Genomic DNA, 25,650 nt, shown 5'->3' with positions numbered 1-25,650 from the left:
TCTAGAGAAACAGAACTGATAAAATTGCATATATTGATCCAATTAAAAAATCTATCATATGTATACCCAACAGCTTGGGTTTTGGTTAATTCCAGGTGTAGTCATGTTGACAATCAATAATAGCCATTATACCCTTACACACATGTTAATTTTTTAGGTTGAAGGGGAGTCTTACTAAACTGCCCAAGATGGTCCCAGATTTGAGTGTTCAAGTGACCCTCCCACCTTAGTCTCCTCAGTAGCTAAGACTATAAGTGTAGGGAACCACCGCAGCTAGGTTTACTTTTTTTCTTTCCCTTATTGATGATGGCCTTTACGTTGTATTTAAGAACTTTCATTTTCCACAAGGCAGTGAGGAAATTCTTTTTAGCTATAAAAGGCAATCTGGATGTTACATGTTACTCCATTTAATCACCAGAGTTGATTCAGCTGAGTTGGCTGTCTAGACAAGTGTCTCCTCCCCCCTTACCACTCATATGTGCCTGGCGCAGAAGGTCATGTTCCCAGTAGAGGAAGACTGCTCTTTGCTCAAACATTTATGAGTAGCCGCACTCCCGGTTTGGACCTCCAAATAAGGGCTGAGATAATTATTCTAAGGTTTCTTCTCAAAGTGTTTTGTTTTACTTTCCATGTTTTGGATCTATTATCTATTGGAATTTATGTTTTGAGTTGAAGTGTTGGAATCAGATTATTATTTTCCCAATTGGATATTCAGTGACCCAGTATAATTCATTGCATTTCTTTCCTGCCTGAGTTTGAGTCAAATAACAGTGTATTTGTGGGTCTATTTATGGACCCTGTATTTTGTTTCATTTGATTATTTGTATATCCTTGCTCAATTCTACACTATTGCAATTACTATAATTTGCTTATCTGATAACATAGTTGGCTACCATTGTATTTCTGCAGAACAGGCCGGCTGTTCTTTACTTTAAATTTCCAAATGAAACTGTCAAATCAGTGTTTACACAAAGGTAGTCAACCAAGAATCTTCCTGGATTTAGGCATTCCCTACTAAATGTGTGCATCCATTTAGAGTCACAGAAAACTTCATAATATTAGGTCTTATCACCCTTGAACATACCTATTTTTCTTTTGTTTTTTTTATTAGGCATAGGGTTTAAAGCTTTTGAGCACATGGATCTTAGACAACTTTTGACTTATTTCTAGATATTTGACCTTGAAAACAAAACAAAAAAAATTAGGATAACCCAGTATTTTATCAAATCTCCATGGCTTAAAGTTAGAATTCAACAACACTAATTGCAGAAAACCTGCAAACTTACAGAAATTGAACAGTGCTCAACTGAACCACCATTGGGTCAAGGAAGAAATAAAGAAATTAAAGACTTCCTAAAATTCAATGAAAATGACAGTGCAGTATACCCAACCTTATTGGGCACAATGAAAGCAGTGCTAAGAGGAAAGTTCATAATACTGAGTAACTACATAAGAAGTTGGAGAACTCCTACACTAGCAAATCAATAGAACAACTAAAAGCACTAGAATAAAAAAAAGCAAACTCACCCAAGAGGAGAGACAGCTGGAAATAATCAAATTGAGGGCTGAAATTAACAAAATAGAAACAAAGAAAACAATACAATGAATCAAATAGACAAAGAGTTGGTTCTTTGAAAAAAAAAATCAACAAGATAAAAAAACCTTTATCCATAGTAACCAAAAGGCAGAGAAAGGATATCCAAATTAACCAAATCAGAAACGGAAGGGGTACATAACAACAGACACTGAGGAAATCCAGAGAACCATCAGGTTATACTTTAAAAAAAAACTGTATTCCACTAAATTGGAAAATTTAAAGTAAATGGAAAATTTCCTAGATAAAGTACCACATATCAAAATTAAATCAAGACCAGATAAATATTTAAATAGACTTATAACCCCTAAGGAAATATAAACAATCATCAAAAGTCTCCCAAACAAAACAAGCCCAGGACCAGATGGTTTCATTGCAGAATTCTATCAAAATTTCAAAGAACTAATACCAATACTTCTCAAATTGTTCCACACAATAGAAACTGAAGATTTATTACCAAACTCTTTTTATAAGACTATAGTTACATACCCAAACCACACAAAGACACAATTAAGAAAGAGAATTACAGACCAATCTCCCTCATGAACATTGATGCAAAATGCTCAATAAAATGCTGGCAAACTGAATCGAAGAACACATTAAAAAAAAAAAAAACATCTGCCATGGTCAAGTCGGCTTCATCCCAGAGATGCAGGGATGGTTCAACATACAAAAATCCATCAATTTAATCCACCACATAAACTAACTGAAAGAAAAATAAAACACATTATCATCTCATTAGTTGCTGAAAAAGTCTTCTGCAAAATCCAACACCCCTTCATGATAAACGTCTTGGAGAGAGCGGGGATACAAGGAACATAAACATCATAAGGTCAGTATACAGCAGCCAACAGCCAACATCAAACTAAAATGGAGAGAAACTCAAAGCGATCCCACTGAAATCAGAAACAAAGACAATGCTGTCCACTCTTTCTATATCTATTAAATATAATACTTGAAGTCCTAGCTAGAGCAATAAGACAACAAAAGGAGATTAAGGGGATACATATTGGAAGGAAGAAGTCAAACTTTTCACTATTTGTGGATGATATGATAGTGTACATACATGACCCCAAAAATTATACTAGGGAACTCCTACAGATGGTAAACACTCTTAGTAATGTGGCAGGATACAAAATTCACTCAAGGAAATCATTAACCCTCCTTTATACAGATGATAAGTGAGCTGAAAAAGAAATAAAAAAAGACATTACCCTTTACAATTGGCACAAACAACATAAAATATCTTGGGATAACTCTAACCAAACAAGTGAAAGACCTGTATGACAAGAACTTTAAGTCTTTGAAGAAAGAAATTGAAGAAGACACCAGAAAATTAAAAGATCTCACATGCTCTTGAATAGGTATAATTAACATAGTAAAAATGGCAGTCTTACCAAGAGCAACCTACAGATTCAATACAGTCCCCATCAGAATCTCAACACAATTCTTCACAGACCTCAAAAGAACAGTATCAACTTCATATGGAAAAACAAAATACCCAACATAGCCAAAATAATCCTGTACAATAAATGAACTTCTAGAGGCCTCACTATCCCTGACTTCAAATTCTTTTTTAGAGCTACAGTAATAGAAACAGCTTGGTATTGGCATAAAAATAGACAGTTGGAGCAATGAAATCGAATTGAAGACCTGTGAACACCTAATTTTTGACAAAGAAACACAGGGAACCACTTCCTAAATATAATAGCACAGACATTGAGAGCAGTAGAATAATAAATGGGACCTCCTGTAACTAAGACACTTCTGTAAGGCAAAGAACACAGTCAACAAGACAAAAAGGCAGCCCTCAGAATGGGAAAAAAAATCTTCACCAACCCCACATCTCAAAGAGGGCTGGTCTCCAAAATATGCAAAGAACTCAAGGAACTAAAAATCAAAATACCAGATAATCCGGTTAAAAAGTGAATTACTGATCTAAACAGAATGCTCAACAGAAGGAACTCAAATGGCTGAAAGTCATTTAAGGAATTGCTCAACATCCTTAGCCATCAGAGAAATGCAAATCAAACATCATTGAGATACCATTTTACACCTGTCAGAGTGGCTAAGATCAAAGTCACTAATGACAGTTTATGCTGTAGAGGATATGGAGAAAGGAGAACACCTACATTGCTGATGGGAGTGCAAACAACTGCTTTGGAAATTAGTGTGGTGATTTGTCAGAAAATTGGGAATCAATCTGCTTCAAGACCCAACAATACCACTTTTAGCCATATACCCAAAGGAGGCACACTCATACTTTAGGGACATTTGCTCAGCTATGTTCATAGCAGCATTACTTGTCATAGCCAGAACCTGTAAACAACCTAGATGTCCCTCGACTGAAGAATGGATAAAGAAAATGTGATACTTTTACCCAATGCAAAGTGATTAAAAAATATATAACATCTTAAAATTTGAAGACAAATGGAAGGGAGTGGGAAAAAAAATCCTGAGTGAGGTAACCCAGACCCAGAAGGAGAAATATAGTATGTAGATACTCATAAGTGAACATTATGCATAAAACAAAGGATGTTCAGCCTACAGTCTACAACTCCAGAGAAACTAGGTAACAAAGAGGACCCTAAGAGGACATACATGGACTTGCCTAGGAAGGGGAAATAAACATGATCTAATGTAACCTTTATCTAATAACTGATGAAAGCAGATGTAGAGTGGCTAGTTGTGGAACTAAGCTCTAGACAGAGCGCCCGCATCCTATCAAAGAGAGGGATGAGTGATATGAACAAAGGGGTCAGGACCAGGGTGCGGATACCTATAGAAAAAGCTCACCCGAACTAGTAGGAGCTCACTGACTCTGGAGAAACAACCAGGAAACCTGATTAAAACTGTTCTAGCCACCCCCTGAAAGCAGGTGGCAATGGGGGCTTGGGCAGTTTGGCCACTGGCAGTGGGACCAGGAGCAATCCCTAATGAATGATCTGGCATTTTGAAGCCCATTTCCTATGAAGAGAAACCTTAGCCTAGACATGAGAGGGAGGGCCTTGGTTCTGCCTCAGTGTGGTGATGTGACAGAATTTGTTGACTCCTCATGGGAAGTCTTACCCTCCCTGAGGAGCAGATGGGGGCGAGGTGGGGTGACGGGAAGGTGTGGGGAGTGGGAGAGGAGGGAGGGGGAACTGGGGTTAGTATGTAAAAAAGTAAAATAAAACAAAATATTAGATCCCCTAAATTTATTATTTATTATTACTTTGAGTGAATGCATGGTTTGTTTGTGGAGAGGCACGTGAGCTGCAGTATGGTTGTGGAGGCCATGGCACAATTTTGCAGAGTTGTCTTTTTCTACCTGTCTTTGGTGGGTTGCAGATATTGAACTCAGGTTGTAAGATTTGGGTGGTAAATGCCCTACTGACTCCAGAGGATCTGATGCCCTCTTCTGGCCTCTGTGGGCACTCTGGCGTACATATGGCATACACTCACACAAGGCAGTGGGGATGGCAAGAGAAAATGTGACTCAGTGGGTAAGAGCATGTACTTCTTTTTGCAGAGGGTCTGAGTTTGGTTATTGGCACTCCATTTGCAATAACCTGTAACTCCTGATCCAAGGGATCTGACACCTCATCTGGAGTCCAAGCACTGCATTCATATCCCCATACAGACATGCGTACATGCATACAATTGAATATAAATTCTTTAAAAAGTAATATTGATCTGGGCAGTGGTGGAGGCAGGCATATCTCTGTGAGTTCGAAGCCAGCCTAGTCTACAAGAGCTAGTTCAAGGACAGGCTCCAAAGCCACAAGAGAAACCCTGTCTCAAAAAACAAAACAAACAAAAAAGTAATATCGAAATATACAGATACCTGACATTGATCCCTGTCCTCCACAGGCATATAAGCCCATGTGCAGGTATGACACACACACCATCCATACACAGCAATAGAAAAGGGCAGCAGAAATATTATTCTTTATACTGATTATGAGCATTTAAAGGAAGATTTTCTTTAAGCTTCCCTAGAGCATAATTTGAAGGCATATTCCTTGTCTCATCTTTAACACTATCATACTGATTTTGAAAATATGTGTGGAGTTCAAAATTCCATTGCAGCTAATACATCTAGGTACATCAAATCATAAGTGGCTTAATTTTAACTATTTCATTACCATACATATTACTTTTTATTATTTTTGAGGTAGTATATTTAATAAAGGTGTAATGTAATGCCAGGATTCAAAAAACCTATATTCATTGTCTGTAATAAAAACTAAAAATTGAATTTGACATGATGGTGCTTGCCTTTCTTCCTAGCACTTGGGGAGTAGAAGCAGGAGAACAGTTTGGTCTACAAAAAAAGTTCTAGGCCAGACAGACCTATATAGTGAAACCCAGTTTAAAAACAAATAGCAGGTGCACAGGGCCAGTGGGACTGGGGCCTTCGCAGCTTGATCCCTGGGTCCCAGGCTGTTTCAGGGTGTGGGTGGCAGGCACTGGCAGTACAGGCTCAAGGTGTTAGTGAAGGTGGTCCAGCCATGGTAGCAAGGGAAAACACGGCTGGGTGGACCTGGAGATGACAGGATTGGACATTGAGAAGTATGCGATGACTGAGATAGCCTGTCTGGTAACTGACTCTGATCTTAACATTTGGCTGAAGGTCCTAACCTGGTTATCATACAGCTGCAGGGAGTTGCTGGAGAGCACGTGGGAAGTCTGATCTTATGAAGGCAGTGAAAGAGTGTACAATTGTATTGCAGCAGGCAGAGTATGAATTTCTGTCTTTTTATGACAGCAAACTCCTCTGAGAGCTCTGTCCACTTACAGGGAATTCAGTTCATGCAGATAAGGAGTTTCTTGCCCCAATTCATGAATCATCTTCATTATATGTGAACATTGTCTAACAGTGCAGACACTGCTGTGCAGACACTGCTATCCTGAAGCATATGAATTTGCTCTGAAGAAGGCTGCTTACTGAAAGCATCAAAGGGCTTCAGTTTTAGTGAAATTAAAAAAAAAAGGACAGGCGAAAAGAAGAGGAAAATGATAGAAGATGGGGGAAATGAAAAGACTGTGAGTTGACGCCAGCTCTCAAGCTGCATGGCCCCCCTTGTTCTCCAGAAGCCACCTTCGTGTCTCTCTTCTGCTGGTAACTTATCAGAACATCTTTTCTAAAGCTAAAAAAAGTTAACAGTCAACTTTGCTTCTCCAGACTCTTCAGACAAAACATCACTATTTGTGTCTTCTAATGTGCTGTTTCTCTTACGACCAGCAACTACTTTGTAAGCTTCAGGCCACGCCCACCCCTCAGTCTGTATCTGCATTTTCTTATTGGCCATTCTTTTTGTTTGAAAAATAAATAATAATGTTAGTTCTATTGAATGCAAAAACAGCAATAACAACAAAAATCCTTTCCGTGACAATAGTATAGTAAGTTAATACATGAATGAAAAAAATTTTAAAGACATTTATAAAGCAGTAAGTATCTGCGTAAGAATATTTTAGATAAGTAAAGGATAGATTATATGATAGGAAGATGATAAGAGATGAGTAGCTTTATAAAGGAAATTTCAAATGAAAACAGATAAAAAGAGATTGCCAAGTTATTACAAATTAGTGTATTAAACACACACTAAAAAGATTGTTATTCATGCCTGTTATTAACAAAGATTAAAAGGCATAATTATGGCAGTATGAAATATGAAGTTGTTTGAGAATACCATAGAGCTATGGTACCCTCTACCTTAATGATAGTTTTGTGAGACAGAAAAATTTCTTATATGTTTATACAAATATGTCTATATGTTTATGATCTAATGCAGAAATATAAGAGGGAAACTGGGCAACAGGTTAACTTTGTATTTAGATAATAAGGAATATTTTTAAAAGTTAAATGTGATTCTTTTTTTTTTTTTAAGGTAAAGGAAGCAGCTATTATGGAGATGTGTCTTAATATGTATTCCTCAGGCAGGGAACATAATGAAGTTTCTAAAGTGAAAAATAGCTGTTGTCTAAGGAACATATATGTACACACATGTATAGACATACCTATGCCAGTCACTTAATGGGTATAAGGGAGATGGGTGGGCAAAGAGCTGGAGAATAGATCAGTTCTATTGTGTGCTGAGTGAGGTTGACATTATTTTCACTGCAGTGAGTAACACCAGCTCTCACTTAAACAGGTTGAACATTTCTCGTTGGTTGTTACTTGGCAGTATGGAGTGTTCAGGATGAGTTGTGAAATCAGCTAAGATGATTATATGAGTTTTGTAGCTGAGAAATTTGAGTGATAGTGACATAGACAAGGGAAGATGCAAGGTCTATTTTAGAGGTAGACCCGGCAGTTTGCGATAGTGTAAATGATTAAATAGGAGTCAACCTAAATCTTAAAAAGGATAGATTCTTTTAAAACCATAAAAAAATGTTTTGGCCTTAGAACTACCTCAGTTGGCAGATTTTAATTAGAAAAATAGTAAAGGAGATTGATGGCTTTGCTTTTGTTATTTGAATAGATGATAATCATTTATTCAAACAGATAAGACTGGAGTTTTTTGCTTTTAAAATCATGATACAACCACTAGTCAAAATGTGTGAAGATTAAAGGGAAAGGAGCCCTAGTTAAGCCTATGGGCACCTAAACACATGAAATCTGGTATCTGGGAGTGAGTGAGCAGAGGAAGAGAATGTAAGTAAAGGCTGAGAGGAAGCAATGAGTTAGTTCATAAACAGCTGGTACAGAAATGTTTAAAGAGCATGGTCAATTTTGTCAAACGTTGCTGAGGTGGAAAGTAAGATAACCAGTGATCGTTGACTTTAATCACACAAATTCTAAGTCACTTAGGCATTTCTTTCAGGTGCTTTTATTTTAAAGTAGAGAAGGAGGGCTTGGACTGGAGTGATAAGGTAGAGTTGGAAGAGATGCCAGAGCATATTTACATGATAGTAATATTTTTCTAACAGCAGGGATAAAAAAAGAAGAGGTATGTCTACAAGAATAGTAAGGTTAGGCATTAGTAACAGCAGAGAAGGAAAAATTAAGAAAAGTGTGGATGAAGCAACTAAAAGCTGGTAGATTTGGGGATAGAATGATGGGGTAGTTTTGTTTTTTCTTCCTTCTTTTGGTCCAATGTGAAGTAGTTTTTTTAGGAGATTGAAGTTGTAGGAGACAAGACGATAATACAACAAACATATGGATTTAGGAGAATTATGCATTATTGCATGTGACAGTGAGATTTGTCTTAGTTCAGAGATACTAGGTGTGTTCATGTGTATTTGTTGATTATTTGATAATTTGGTGTATGTTAGAAAGATGGTTTTTGCTTGGGTCTGTGTCATGAAAGTATGTTAATGAGAGAAGAGGAAAGGATTTATGTACATTGGAAGGAGTCCGACAGTAATAGATCATCAAACCTAAAGAGTAAAGAAAGTATGTAAAAAGAGATACAGTTAGGCATCTCTAATCTGAAAAATCCAACATCCCCAATGTCTTCAAAGTCTGAAATGCCACAGTGGAAAATCTCACACCTTAACTTATGTAATGGGTTGTAGTTAAAATGTAGGTACACTAAAAATAATGTTTGGAGACATAACAACAGAGACGGAGGAAATCAAGAGAATCATCAGGTCATACTTCAAAAACCTGTACTCCACAAAACAGGAAAACTTAAAGGAAATGGCAATTTTCTGGATAAATATCACTGACCAAAATTAAATCAAGATCATATAAACAAATTAAATAGACCTGTAACCGCTAAAGAAATAGAAAAAGTCATCAAAAGTCTCACAAACAAACACAAAAAGCTCAGGACCAGATGGTTTCAGTGCAGATTTCTACAAGATTTTCAAAGAAGGTTCAGTACTCCTCAAACTGTTCCCAACAATAGAAGCAGAAGGAACATTACCAAACTCTATTTATGAGGCTACAATTACCTCAATACCCAAACCACACAAAGACATTACTAAGAAAGACAATTACAGACCAATCTCACTCATGAACATTGATGCAAAAATACTCAAATACTGGCAAACCGAATCCAAGAACACATCAGAAAAATCATCCTCCATGATCAAGTTGGCTTTATCCCAGAGATTCAGGGATGATTCAACATACAGAAATCTGTCAGTGTAATCCACCATGTAAAAAAGCTTAAAAAAAACAACAAACACCCCACATGATCATTTTCATCAGATGTTGAAAAAGTCTTCTAAAAATTCAACATCCCTTCATGATAAAAGTCTTGGAGAGAGCAGGATACAAGGAACATACCTAAACCTAATAAAAGTAATATGCAGCAAACCAAGAGCCAACATCAAACTAAATGGAAACTCAAAGCGATTCCACTAAAATCAGGAACAAGACAATGCTGTTCACTCTCTTCATATCTATTCAATATAGAACTTGAGGTTCTAGCTAGAGCAATAAGACAACAAAAGGAGATCAAGGGATACACATCAGAAAAGAAGTCAACTTCTCACCGTTTGCTGATGATATGATTGTTTACATAAGTGACCCCAAAAATTCTACCAAGGAACTCTTTCATAAACGCCTTCAGTAATGTAGATACATGATGAACTCAAAAAAATCAGTAGCCCTCCTTTATACAAATAATGAATGGGCTGAGAAAGATAACAGAGAAACATCACCCTTCACAGTAGCCACAAACAACTATTATAAAATATCTTGAGGTAACTCTAACCAAACAAGTAGAACACCTGTATGGCAAGAACTTTAAATCTTTGAAGAAAGAAATTGAAGAAAACACCAGAAAATGGAAAGATCTCCCATGCTCTAGAATAGGTAGAATTAACATAGTAAAAAAAATGGCAGTCTTACCAAAAGCAATCTACAGTTTCAATGCCATGCCTATTGAAGTCCCAACAAAAATTTTTACAGACCTCAAGAGAACAATACTCAACTTCATATGGAAAAACAAAAAACCCAGGATATCCAAAATAATCCTGTACAATAAGGGAACTTCTGGAGGCATTGCCATTCCTGACTTCAAACCCTTTTATAGAGCTTCAGTACTGAAAACAGCCTGGTATTGGCATAAAAACAGAAGGAGGACCAATAGAATCGAGTTGAAGACCTGGATATCAATTCACACACCTACGAACACCTGATTTTTGACAAAGAAGCAAAAGATAAAAAATGGAGAAAAGAAACCATATTCAACAAATGGTGCTGGCATAAGTGGATATCAACATGTAGAAAAATGAAAATAGACGCATATCTATGACCATACACAAAACTCAAGTGCAAATGGATCAAAGACCTTAACATAAAACCAACCACACTGATCTCATAGAAGAGAAAGTAGGAAATATACTTGAACACATTGGCACAGGAGACCCCTTCCTAAATATAACTCCAGTAGCACAGACACTGAGAGCAATAATTAATAAATGGGAGCTTCTGTAAAGCAAAGGACACATTCAACAATACAAAATGGCAGCCTACAGAATGGGTAAAGATCTTCACTAACCCCACATTGGACAGAGGACTGATCTCCAAAATATAAAAAGAACTCAAGAAATTGGTCATCAAAAGAACAAATAATCTAATAAAAAAAATGGGGTACAGACCTAAACAGATAACTCTCAACAGACAAGTACAAATGGCTGAAAAACACTTAAGAAAATGTTCAGTATCCTTAGCCATTAGAGAAATGCAAATCAAAACAACTTTGAGATTCCATCTTATACATGTCAGAATGGCCAAGATCAAAACCACTGATGATATCTTATGCTTGAGAGGATGTGAGGTAAAGGAAACACTACTACTCCATTGCTGGTGGGAATGCAAACTGGTACAGCCCTTTTGGATATCAGTATGGCAATTTCTCAGGAAATTAGGAAACATCCTACCTCAGCACCCAGCTTGTTGGGTATAGATGCAAAGGATGCTCAATCATGCCACAAGGACATGTGGTCAACTTTGTTCATAGCAGCATTATTTGTAATAGCCAGAACCTGGAAACAACCAAAATGCCCCCCAGACTGAAGAATGGATAAGGAAAATGTGGTACATTTATGCAATGGAATACTACACAATGGAAAAAATGATATCTTGAAATTACAGGCAAATGGATGGATCTAGAAAACATCACATTGAGTGAGGCAACCCATACCCAGAAAAATATCATATGTACTCACTCATAAGTGTGACTTAAAATAAAGAAAACGAACCTACGATTCACAATCCCAGAGAACCTAGACAACAAAGAGAACCCTGAGAGAGACATACCTGGATCTAATTTACATTGGAAGTAGTAAAAGACGATCTCCTGAGTAAAATGTGAGCATGGGGATCATAGGACAGGGTAGAAATGGGGGGGGGTGTTAGGAAATGAGGGAAATGAAGAAAAATATGTAGCTCAATAAAAACAATAAAAATAATGTGTGAAATTGTCTTCAGTTTGTGTGCATGATATATATATATGTATGTATAAATAAAAGGTAAGTTCATTGTATGTCTAGTCCAAGGTCCTGTCTTTAGGATAATTCACCATGAACATGCAAACATTCCATAAATAAACAAAACCCATAAATCTGAAACACATTTTGGTTCTGAGCATTTTGGGCGAGTATTATTTGACCTGCATTAGCAAATTGGTAAGATAAATGAATCTGAGGACTTGATAAGGTAAAAGAATGTCTGCAAAGAGGGTACAGAAATAAGAGTTGAACAAGAAGCCATCAGAGTGAACTCTGTGACATTGAGGATTTTAGGTGGTAATGATTATTGGTGGTGGTAGCACTGAGGATGTGACACTGGGTGATTAGGAGCGGGACTGGGAAAAGCAGCCAGGTGGTACTGCTTTAGGAAAGTGACAGGATCATGTGTCACTTCATGCTTACCACCAGGACCGTTATAGTATGTTAGGATTTCATGTTAAGAGCTTGATAATTCTCCATAACTGAGACTTCTGAAGGGAAAGAAGAGAAAACAGGGAGAAATAAAGGACTTCTCTTTCAAGAACTTTTAGAATAAGGTATATATTGGTTTTAAAACTAAAAAAAAACAGTTTTGATCTCAGAACTATGTCGATTAGCAGGTTTTAGAGAAATAGTAAAAGAAATTGATGGCATCAGATAATTTTGCTGGTTTTAGACTGAATTTTAGTGGAGACAGTAAAAAGGCTTGGCAAGGAAGAGAAGCATAAGTTAGTTTAGTGATGTTACTTAATCATTTAGGAACTGAAATGTAGAAGAGGTTGGTTTCTGATGGTACAATTTAAGTTGAAATGTAACCTCGCCTTCGTTAGCAGTCATAGCCAAGGATGAGAGAGTAATGCCTCCCTTTCAGAGCCCTTGGGCACACTCGGTAAATACAGGACTGCAGTGCTGTGCACTGTGGAGGGGAGGATTATGTGGAGCACTGACTCAGTATGAAGAGAGACTCATCATCAAGGAGACAGTTTTTCAAGTACAGCTAAGCATTTAATAAAAAATAAAAATAAACCTTTTTTTCTTCGTCTAGGTCACTTTTACAAAGAGAAAGTTCGGACTGATGAAGAAAGCCTATGAACTCAGTGTGCTGTGTGACTGTGAAATAGCACTCATCATTTTCAACAGCTCTAACAAGCTGTTTCAGTATGCCAGCACTGACATGGACAAAGTTCTTCTCAAGTACACAGAGTATAATGAACCACATGAAAGCAGAACAAACTCGGATATTGTTGAGGTAACACATATTTAGTAATGTGTAAATTGCAAATAATGTTTTAAAAATGACATTGTCATGTTTCTTTGTATTTCTAAAATATTGAACTATTTCTTAAAAGGACCTACATTTGATATTTGATGTCTCAGCTGGACTATAAAACTTCCTATGTCTTCAAACAAAATGAGTTAATCTTTATACCATAAAAATTTAACATTTAAGTATGTATTTTTAAACCAGTGATTACTTATTTTGCTTAAAAAATAATAGCCATAATTTTAGTACATCTTAATTATTTCATTATACTATATATTAGTGATTACTCACATTAAACATAATGCAAGGAAAGTAAATTTTTAACCATACCTTTGTGTAAAGGAGTCCTTGTCTTATTTGTCCATACTTCATCTAGTGTCTCTCATGGTTTTGTCATCCTGTTTAAAACAAAAAAAGAGGGTTTCTGTTTGATTTTGTTTTTAAGGCAGAGATTTGCTATATAACTTAGGCTGGCCTTGAACTTGCCACCGCCTACCTCACCTTTATTAATACTTTGATTACAGGTGTAAGCCACCACACCCAGTTTTTTTGAATGTTTTCTGATATTTTAAGTTAATGTCACAATTACCTTGGGGGTATTTTTATGTTTATTCTTTATATTTAGAGGCTTTGTTCCATTTTAATTTTTGAAGGGAATATTTTCTTTGTTTTAAAAGTACTTTCATTGAGCTGGACAGTGGTGGCGCACACCTTTAATCCCAGCAGTTGGGAGGCAGAGGCAGATAGATCTCTGTGAGTTGGAGTCCAGCCTGGTCTATAAGAGCTAGTCCAGGACAAAAACCAAAAAAAAAAAAAAAAAAAAAGAAGAAGAAATGCTTTCATTGGCTTAGTTATGTAATATTAGAAAGAAATCACTTAAAGTAGGCATTTTCTTGGAGAAAGTACTGAAACCATGTAAGGATGACACAGAACTCAATGTAAGAGAACGAATGCAGTCTGAGTTTGGATTTTACACCGACAGTTGAAATGCAGTTGAAGATAATTATAACTATCATCTTGTGTCGGAATCAAATTTATTCACCTTCAGACATAATAATAAAGTTAGGAAAATGCTTTTAATTTTTTTCCCTGAATCTTCCCATAATGTGGGTTCTTTTTTGGATAGTGATTTAATTTATTGCTGGGGGAAAATCTCTTTATTTTAAAAAGTAACATGTTATGGTTATTAATGAATCATTTCCAATGATAAGTAAAAGCATAATATAACTACAGCTATGATCAATTCACTGAGATTTAGTTAAGGATTCACTGCTTTGAACCTCCCATGAAACGTGTTTGAAGATTTTGGGTTTTGGGTTTTTTTCCAGAGATGGGATTACAGGGTTTCTCTGTGTAGCCTTGGCTGTCCGGGAGCTCACTCTATTTGTGAGCTCTGGCCTAGATCCACTTACCTCTGTCTCCTGAGTGCTGGGATTAAAGGCACCACTGCCTTGCCTAGTTTTTTATTTTACTTTTGTTAATCTCTTTGAAATGACTTTAGGAACACTCTTTAATGCAGTTATGTTTATGTCCTTTGACAATTACTGTTATTTAGCATATATGTCATATCTTAGAAATTATTTGCAAATCTTATACAGTTTTCCCTAATAGACTTCATAAGCACATTTTGTATTATAATTTGGTAAACTAGATCATCTTAGTAAGTTTGCCAGAGACTTTAAATTTACTTGAAATGTCAATGTCCCTAATGTGTTTCAAATGGCTTTACATTTTAAACATCTGTAAGTTTTATCAAAAGCTCCACAACCTTTCACTGAGCAAGGGAGTAAAATTATGAGCGAGTAGGTATGCTGGCTACTTTCATTGAAGAAAACAATCTCCCTCATAATCCTAACTACTCTACTCTTTCATTGCAGCAGTGTTGTTCTTGGCCTCTGGAAATTGAGGGTACTTCGCACAACCTAAAGCTAACGTCTTTAGAGACTGTGAAGAATATAATCTGGTTTATACTTCTCAGAATTTTCAGACTACCTCATTCTTCATCTCTATTGTGGTCAGCAGTCAAAGTGTAAGAGAGTAAATCCCCGAAAATTTTTAGCAGTCTCCTATGTCACGGTCTGCTTGAGTATATTCAATAAGAGAACTTTGGCAGTTCAATTGCACTTATTAGTATTTTTAAGTGGTGTGTGCATATATGTGTGCTTGCATGAATTTATATGCACCACATGTGTGCATTCCTGGAATTGGAGTTACAGATGGTTGTAAGCTACCATGTAGCTGCTGGGCACCAAACCCAGGTCCTTTACAAGAGCAATAAGTGCTCTAAAACTCTAAATTATGTCTTCAGCCTTTACCCATTGGGATTTTGATGTTTTCTTTTTAGATGTAAGCCAATATGAATCTAGTAGTCCTCTGTAAATTATAATTGTATAGGAGTAGCTATATTATAAACATTATTGATTTGTTGTGGTAGGATAAACTTGTGAAGTTTGTTGTTGTTGTCATTGATTTCTTTTTTCATACCATTTCCTTTCAAGCACTTGTAGTTGTAGGCAGGCACTTTGGTGTTCATTTACTCCTCTAAGGTATTTGAGGGTCTTCTGTGCTGAGGGCTCTGCTGGGAGCTGTTTAGAAATTTCTAATTTGAACCACAAGAATACTGTGCTTTTGTAAACCAGAGTTACATCATATAACTAAAAGTTTTATATAAATAAACTTCTAACAAGTTGGCAATGCGGTTTCAGATTTCTTGGCTATCTCATGTGGGTGAATAAACAAACAGTTGTAAACATTTAATCTACCGTAGATGTGTTCTGTTCTGTTGCATCCTTAACATATAAGCCCTTTTGAGCTAACTATGGAAAGAAGGATGGGCACACTGTGCATATTGCTGCTTGAGATTATGTGTATTAAGTTAGTGGGGTGAGAGCAGATATCCTTTCTAAGAATACTACAAAATTAATATTGTACAGGGTAAGCACCAACTAGCATGAAAATCTGAAGTGCTCTTAAATCTGAAGTATCAGGCACCAAATATTTTGGATAACGGTAATTTATATTTGAATATTTAGTTTTATTTAACTAAAAATATTAGAAACTAGCTCACACATAGAATATTGATTGTTCTTCCTTATTTCTTATGTCTGTGTTTTATAACTAGTCCTAATATTCTAATTTTAAATTAAAATTTTTTTGAGTTAATAAATAAAAATTTATTTTTCTATAGATTTTTTAATTGACATATTCAATTAAATTTATTTAGGGATAAAAATAAAGCCTACAATGGGTAGGTTATACATACTACATATCCCAAGGAAGTTGAATGCAGATGCCCCTTAACTTGCAACATGACATGTCCTAGTAGCCCAGAGATTGAAAATATTGTAAATTGAAACCCACCTAACTTACCCAATGTCATAGCTCAACAACACAATGTACTGCAGAGTCTAGATTTTTTATCTGATGATGCCAAATTGACAGTGAGCTGTAGCTCTGCCCCTGCCAGAATACTGTACTGTGAATCGCTGGCCCCAGAAAAGGTGACAATTCAAAGTGCATTTTTTCTACTGAATACATACATACACATATAACATACACATATATGTATGTATTTGTGTTTACACAAATATATGTGTATGTTATATGTGTATGTATGTATTTGTGTTTACATGTATGTGGGCATATATGTGTATGTTCATGTTTATGGGTGAACATGAGGATATCACAAGTTGACATTGGGGGTCTTCCTTGATTGTTGAGGCAAAATTTCATCCTCAACTAAAGTTTCTCACTGTGTGGCTGATCAACTTGCTATGTAGATTCCCTGTCTCTCCCTCCCCAGCACAGAGATTACAAGCTGGGTTGTAACTGCCCGTCTTTATGTGATTGCTGGAGATCTGAACTACTATCCCTATATTTGCACAGCAAGCAATTTGCCCAGAGCCATCTTCCCAGCCATGAAAATGCCCCCGGTTTAGTCTTGATTTTTCCTACATTCAAATTACAAAATAAACTGGAACTAATATATTAAAGAAAAAATAGAGAATCGTTATAAAATGCATCTATCAATTAGAGAATAAAAATGGTCTTGGAGAGACAGCTTAGCAGTTAAGACTGCTTTTGTAGAAGATCTGGTTAGATTCCCAGCACCAGCATGGTGCCTCACAACTGTCTGTAACTTTAGTTCTAAGTGCTTTGACACATGAATAAATAATGAAAGAAATCTTAAGAAAACAGATGGTGATAAAAGTGATTGGGCCGGGAATATATTACTTAAAGCCAGTAGTTCCCAAAATGTGATAACCTGATTATGAGTATTAAATCATCAGAGAACTTTTTCAGAAATGTAGTATTTTGTGCCCCAACCAGACCTAAAAAAAAATTCTTGAAGATGAGGTCCAAGAAATCTTGTTTACTTGTTCTAAGTAGAATTGTAAGCCATCAGCTTGAGGTGAACACACTTTTTTGACACTGATTATCAAGCTTTTTCCAAACATTTTATCCTCCAAAATATACCCTGAATTAATTTCAGACAGTGAGCAAACATGAGTCATAATTTTAAGAAATCTTTTCAAAGTTTAAAATAGTATACCAAATATTGGTGTAAGTTGCCATTATATAAAGAATTAAAACTGAATTTGTAATACTGTAGGATCTAGAGAATTTGCAGTTGACCGATACTTTGATTTTATAAACAACAGTGCTGAAACGCCACTTCACATAAATATGAAATACAAAACAGAAGAACTATGATAAGAGCTGTTTTAGAAATTAGAATTCTGCCCTCATCCTAAGTCAGCTTCATGATACAATTTGTACGTGTGTGTGCATGTGTGTGTGTCTGTGTTTGTGTGTAAGTAAGCAACTCAAGCAACAGTTCTTTACCAAAACCACACTAATTTGACAAACAGTAACTGATGACAGTAGAAAATAATTGTTTTTCCATGAATTATTATGTTTCTAAAAGTGCAGAAAACTTTGCATATGTAATAAAAACACTGTACTTCATAGTGAACAGCAGACTTAAATAGCAGGAATGTTTCAAGGTGCTTTAGCTGATGTTCCATGGTGTGACAACATGCTCATTGCAAAGAGTAAGTTCAGAACTCAGGCTGCACCCTGATCTCAGCTACTATCTCCATATTTGCACAGAAGCACTTTATGTTTTGGTTTGATTTTGAGTGTTTGTCGAGGCAGTTTTCTGTAGTCCAGGTTAGCTTTGAATTCTTTTTGTAGCAGAGGCTATTCTTGACTTCTGATATTCCTGTCTCCACCTTCCAAGTGCTGGGATTACAGGTGTGCAACACTATGCCCAGTTTACATGTTTAATAAAAAATTAATTTTTGGTTCTTGCATGTTCATAAACTTTTTATTGTTGCCATTTATTATTATTATCATTATTACAAATTCCACATCTATTTATTCCATTTGGGTTTGTGATCACATCTTTCAAAAGTCTTAAGTGAGCAAAGGAGAAAATAGTTCAGTGGCTCTGTCTTCAGGGATCATCAGGTATGAACCATATAACAATGGAAGGAAGATGGTTCCATTTGGGTTTTCTGTAAGTCTAACATTATCCTCAAAGAGGCTCTGGGAACCACTACCCCTCACCCACCTCCACCTCCCCACAGTATAGATGAGAAATGGAACAAACCGAAGAGTATTTAACCTAATGTTTTACAGGGCAGCAGTTTGAGCAGCAGGGAAAGGGAAACATAATGAGACATCTGAAGACAAGACAAAGCTTCTCTCCACCTCCACCCCCTCCCTGGGACTCTTTTATTCCTTACAGAGCCTGAAGCAGCAGGATTATGACTCACAGGGTGAGGCACAGTCTTTGCAGCCCTGTTCCTTCATGTCTCCCTGTGCCATCACATCACACAGCAGGCACCTAGTTCTTGTAATCTCAATTTTACAGTTCTTATTGTGGTATCTGTTTGACATCATTATTATTATTATTTACTATATTGTTTATGATACAGTTATTGGCATTTATTTATTTAATTTTTTTGAGGCAGAGTTTCTCTGTGTAACAGCTCTTACTGTCCTGGAACTAGTTTTGTGGACCAGGCTGGCCTTGCACTCCTGCCTCTGCTCCTGAGTGCTGAGATTTAAGGCCTGTACCACCACCACCCAACTGTTGACTTTTAGTTGTGTACTCTTTATAAGGAACTATACATCTCTAAATATATTTTCTCTTGAGGTTGTATTTATTCCATGAGAGATTAATGTTGGTACAGGGGAGGAAACGTGTGAAACATCACTTTGTAATGGAACTCATATTTCCATAAGGCATGTTTTTGTGATTGCTGATTAATTTCAGTGTGTTCTTTTTATGTTCACATGTGTCAGAGATTGAACATTTTAGGTTTTAGTCATGTAAAAATGTTCTTTATTTCTTCTCTGGAAGGTCTACAATATGTGAGTGGAATCTTTGTCAAGGTTAGAAGAGAAGAAAACGTTACCAGTCCATTACAAAATAAAAAATGGGGAAGGAAATGAATTTTTAAAAAAGAGAGGGAAGGCAAAAGCATATCAAAAAGGTAGTTTAGGTGGAAATTAGGAAAATGTAGTTGGCATGTTATTGTAAGTTGGTATGAGCTAAGTATAGCTGAAGTGTGGTGTTAACAGGGAGATAACTAAGACTCAGAAGCAAGCCAGATCCTCATGACCTGTGAGGCTCTCTTTATCTGGAAGCTTGGCTAGCCACTGAGTAGTGCAATAGAACAGCTGCCTAGGTTTCATAGCTTGGACTTCTTTGGTGATAAATTGTATTGGAATTATAAGATTACTTTAAAAGGGGGGTGCAGAAAAAGATAGAAAAGGGTAAAACATATTAAATGTAGTATTATTTCTGTATTTTTAATTTATTACACTGGTATTCATCATACTGTATGTCACATATATTGTTAAGATACTGTGATTAAAGTGTTAAATAGCTACATTACTGTCGTTATCCTAACAAGATACTGTTGGCTATTTTATTATCTTAAAACTGAATTATTTTTATTGTGTACTCTTCATTGAAGTTTCAAAGACTCTAGACTGATGTTTCCCACCAAATATTATTTATCACAATATGTATATTATATTACTTCTAGAACTAGATGATTATTTTAGCTCACTGGTAGGTGTGCCTAACCTTTTGATGTTGCAGAAATGACATCTACAGAATTGACTCTTGAGAACAATTTGACATTAGGCAACCCACCTTTCCCAAATTATAGGGAAAAGCTCATTTCAAAAGTAAGCTTAAGTTTATGTTTGGGCTACATTAACAAATATCCTTGATTGTGCAGCAGGGCCACAGGTAGACATGCCTGTGTGCCTATAAAATATAGTTTAAATGTAGTTAGATAGTATTTTAGTTCTTTTACGTAATTGGCTAATGCAGACATACAGCTTTAGAAACCGAGCCCTTCAAATATATAACTTAAAATAAAAGTGATAATGATACAGTTTTCATATTTTAAATTATACCGTGGCTCAGGTCTGAAAGGTTGTTAGTTCCTTGACTATGTAGGCAGGAAAGTATCTTCTCTTGTGTTGATTAGCTTTGGTTTTTGATCTTATACACTAGCTCTATATCTATAAAACATTCCAAATGATAGTATAACATTTGGATACATTAAAATATAAATGAATAACATAACTTTTGGGTTTTGTTTTATTTGGCTAACTCAGTTTCTTTAACATGTATCCTAAGGGCATTCTTTGAAGAATCTGACTCAGTGGCTAAGAAATGGATGAGGAAGTGTGTTAACTCAGCCAAAAAATGTTTCTTGTAGTTCTCATTTTAATTTTTGTACAATAAAACATCTGATGGTGAACTTTTTATATTATTCTTAAAGGATAGCAGTTTATAAAACTTAGTAAATAAGTAAATACACTCTGTGTATAAGCCTTCTTGAATATAGCAGGTTGATTATCCATGTTAGAATTTACCTTTTATAATTCAGTGGAAAAATATTTTCCTGCAGTGCTTTTTTTTTACAGAATCTTTATGTTTACATTTTCTAGATTTAAATTGTTATTTCCAGAATCTACCTTGAAATCTTTAAAATGTGTACATTTTTTTACAAAAAGAACATAGAAACAACAACAGTTATTATTTGTATAGGAATTTGGAAAATCAGAATGATTTTTTTAAAATTCCATTAGTATTCATGTAGAATTACTGTATGATAGATAATTAAAAGTCATATTGTTATATATCTGTAGTTGACATATTTAAACATATCATATTGATGTAAGATAGTAGAAAATAATGCTTTCCATGAGTAGGCACTTACATGTTTAGATGTTTCAGTTTAGACTTTTTGTAGGCACAGGCTTCTTGTTCATTCTGGCCTCCCAGATTCAAAATAACCACACAGAAACTGTAGATTACAATACTATTTGATCAGTAGCGTAAGTTTATTTCTAGCTAGCTCTTACATCTTAAATTAACCCGTCTCTATTAGTCTGTGTATTACCATGAGGCTCTTGGTTTACCGGCAAGGTTCTGGGGTGCATCTGTGTCTCCTTAGGCAGCTACCTTCTTTCCTCCTTTATCTGCTTGGAATTTCTACCTTACTTTATTATGTCCTGTTGTAGGCCAAAACAGCTTTATTCATTAACCAATGGTAATAAAACATGTTCACAGCATACAGAGGGGACTCCCACATCAGCTTTTAAAACTGTATTTGATCTTTCATTTGCTACTAATTAAAAGTAAATTTTTGTATTTAGCATTATGAATAATACTTTGATATTCTAATAATTTATTGAGTTTTAACACTAAACTCAGTGTTTAATAGACAAGGGAGAAAAGTATTAAAGTTATAAATTTTATGGGCTTTAATTGTTGACTGAAGTAATGCATTTAAAAGCATTGAAAACTACCCTTTCTTAGGCTACCTCTTGTTAAAAACTGAAGACACAACTAAAATTGCTCATTGAATAGTAGGAATATTTTTATATCACATAACAGAAACTTTAGCAGAATGCTAGACTTTAGGTTTGCTAAGCAGACTAGGGCTCTGCCTTGCTCTTTCATCAGCTTTATCTTCCTGCTTGGCTCTTCATGATGGCAAAGACAGCTTCAGGCCTTGATACACATAACATTGTCATAGGACTGTCAAACAGACTTGATAGAAACACTCTCCATCTGGGCTGGCCAGTCTGCTAGCCATTAGCCACAAGTAGTTGTATTTCAGAAGTATGCTAGTACAGCTGAGCTAATACATTTTTAATACTGCTCAATTCCAGTTGAGGTAATCTCACATTGGTCAGTGACTAAGCACCAATCTAAAGTATCAAAGATAAATCAGGACAAATGTTTCTCTGCAGTTTTTAAAAAATGACTTAGTTGTACTGATTTTGAACACATGTCTCCCCCCACATTCCACTTTCAGGTTTAGTAGTCATGGTAGTAGAGAAAGGATGGAATGTGGAGATGAGTATTTTCTAGCCAGATATTCCACCTTTGGGAGGTGGTTTCACTGGAGTCCAGACAGTATGATATAGTACTAGACATGTATCTCAGTAGAACAGATTTGTGTTCTCAGAATGGATATCCCCACATATGTGGTGCAGAAGTCTGTTGCAGTATGTGGCTAGAGAATTAAGTGGGCAATAGCTCGTAAGGCAATGACCTTTGCCCTGTACACTCTGGACACCCCTAGGAGGTATCACACCATTGTAGAATATTAACCTGGCATGATAACCAGCATTTTAAGAGAAAGTTACAGCTTTAAAATATATTCATCTGAGTAAAAGGTTGCTATTCTGGAGCTATATAGACTAGGGAAATTGTTTTCCTCAGTTTCTTTGAGATATAAAGAATGTTGTCTTCATATATGGTTCTGTTGACTGGTCATCTTGTGTCTTTAGTTATAGTACTCAGTGGTTATAAATTCCAGTGTGATAATTATTCACAATCATATTCAACGTTTCTAAAGCTTTTAGTAACTTATATGAAGTACTCCCATACTACCTGGTATCTATAAACTATTGTCCAGAGATATCCCTCACTGTTAATAAAATTGGGCACCTATTTTAATTATTTATCAAAGTATTTAGGCATACTTAAGATTAATCCGCTAATCTGTTTTCTCTGCCAACTAACTTGCCTGTTTGGGCATTTCATTTAAATGAAGTCATACAGTGTATCATCTTTTGGAACTTCTTTCACTTACATTGTAACATGTATCAGGACTTCTCTGACTGAATAATATTGCATCCGCTGCTTTGAAGTTTGTACAGACTTCTTTGTATGGGCATGTGTTTTCATTTCTCTTGATGTCTAACCAGGAACAGAATTTCCTGGGTTATATGGTAAGCTCTGCTTTTTTTAAAGCTACAAAATTCTGGCTTATATCTAACTGAAAGAAAACATAGTAAAAATATCAACAAAGAACTGGATTTGGATTTCATGAGAAAATGCTTCATTTTTTATAAAATAATGACAAAGAGAAATTGGAAAGCATTAAATTCTTCTAATCATTGAGAAATGCAAAAACCAAAATAAAGAACTCAGTATACGTGGTGGGAGTGGATTTCTCATAGCAGCAGAGAGAAGTCCTGAACTGAATGAAGAAATTTTCTGTAATTCAGTATGAAGAGTTAAAGAGAAAGAAAATATTAAGAGGTAGATTGTTTTACAAGATCTAGGATTGTTTAACAAGACCTAACAGCCCACTTGAAATTGGCATTCCAGAAGAAAATGATGCCTCCATTCATGAGAATGAATATGAGGTGGAGGAATTATTTGAAGTGATAATGGCTGGATTTTCCATGGTTAGTGAAGGTTTGTTATCTGCAGACATACTAAGTCAAAACTTAAATACTTAAAAAAATAATAATAGTGTTCACATATGTATCATAGCAAAAGAAGACGTCAATAAGACTAATTGATTATCTTCAAAATAGTGCTGATTGTCATGAAACAACAGCAGATTAAATCTGGAGTCATTAAAGTAGCACCTTCATCTCCTATACTTTAACTCCTCTATTTGGAGAAAAAAATGTCAGGAAAGAAGGTTAACAAATCTGTAAACAATCTTTGCAAGGAAACCCTGTATGCTTTGACAGAAGTTACCAAGACCAAATAGGGTTGCCCCCATAAAAAAATTGTGGCCATTGGGTGACCGCTGCAGGCTTCATATGAACAATAACCACTTTTTCCAGCAGTAAAAAGCCTAAGGAGATGTTCTTAATAAATTTTGTTTTGTAAAAAATAAAAAGGCAAAGTTTCTAAGGGTTTGTTTGATTGCTTGTTTTTTAACTGAGAGGAAAAACAAAGAACAGACAGATCAAGAGTTAGAACTTAATGTTTGTTTGTTTGCCTTTTGTTTTGTTTTGGTTTGTTTTTGTGAGACAGGGCATCTCTGTAATTTTGGAGCCTGTCCTGCAACTAGCTCTTGTAGACCAGGCTGGCATTGAACTCAGAGATCCGCCTGCCTCTGCCTCCGAGTGCTGGGATTAAAGGTGTGCGCCACCACTGCCCAACTTGTTTGCCTTTTTGAACTGTGCCTCGGTATGTAGTCATAGCTGACTTGAAATTTAGTATCTGCCCAAGACTGGCCTTGAGATTAAATGTATGAGCTACCTTGATGCGACTTTTGAAGATACTCATTTTTTCCTAAATTTTTATGTATTCAAAATAAGCTTTATTAAAAGAAAGCTGTAAAATTATGTTTTCTCTGAAAACAAGCTGAGCCTGATCACTTAGTGTACAGATCCTGGTAAACAAGACCCCCAAAATGGCTGTTATAGAGGGATATGGTAGGGAAGAAGTGTTACTATTGTTTTTACAATTCTTGCAGTGAAACCTATCATCACAAAACTAAGACCTTAAAATTCAAAGAAGGCAAAGCCTGAGCACCACCTGCTTCTCACTGAGGCAGATATGTATAGGATCATCGAAGAACTGGGGAAGAAATGTGAAGAGATGCCAAAATTAATACACAATAAATGTCCCTTCAGTGGTTAAATGATAGCACATCACAAGCCTCTGTCTGTTCTCACTTTTATTTGTTGAGTAATGCAGTTGTTGAACTGCTTAAGGAATACAGCCGAGTGGAAAGTAGACTGAAAATCGGAAAAAGTAGATGCTAGCCCTGGTTCTGCTATCCACTAGCACCATGGTGAGCTAGAGCTATGGACACTGGTGAGAACATTGAAGCTGGCTGACCTCTTTGTGCCTTGACTGGCCTTATTAATAGATTGCAGCATTCCACTTGTTAGTACCAGAGACAGGGAAGAAACTTTCACTGCTATGCTGTTTGGTAATGATAAAGAGAGAAAAGGTCTTTTTATGGTAGTTGGGTTCTCAAAACCACTCTCCATGCTTGGTGATAAGGAGAAGAGTTGGCTGTCAAAGCTGTATTAGCTTATTATCTACAAAGCTGATACTGCCTCTTAAATTCCCTCCTTGTGCCAGGAACCCATCTGAAGT

At 36.0% G+C, this 25,650-nt stretch overlaps 1 protein-coding gene and 1 pseudogene across 6 annotated transcripts in view; both read left to right on the top strand.

Annotated features, from left to right (window-relative positions):
* The window catches only part of Mef2a (myocyte enhancer factor 2A), a 129,522-nt gene that overhangs the window by 64,555 nt on the left and 39,317 nt on the right, over positions 1-25,650 (top strand). For all 6 annotated transcript variants that reach the window (XM_075952892.1, XM_075952890.1, XM_075952893.1 and 3 more), the window contains one exon: positions 13,032-13,235. In XM_075952892.1, the coding sequence (XP_075809007.1) occupies positions 13,032-13,235 (204 nt within the window). The remainder of the gene's footprint in view (positions 1-13,031; positions 13,236-25,650) is intronic.
* On the top strand, positions 6,005-6,631 carry LOC142837815 (oligoribonuclease, mitochondrial pseudogene; annotated as a pseudogene).

This window comes from Microtus pennsylvanicus, chromosome 18, assembly GCF_037038515.1.
Source record: "Microtus pennsylvanicus isolate mMicPen1 chromosome 18, mMicPen1.hap1, whole genome shotgun sequence".
In the NCBI taxonomy this organism is placed as follows: Eukaryota; Metazoa; Chordata; class Mammalia; order Rodentia; family Cricetidae; genus Microtus; species Microtus pennsylvanicus.
This window is presented reverse-complemented; position numbering and strand designations above follow the sequence as displayed.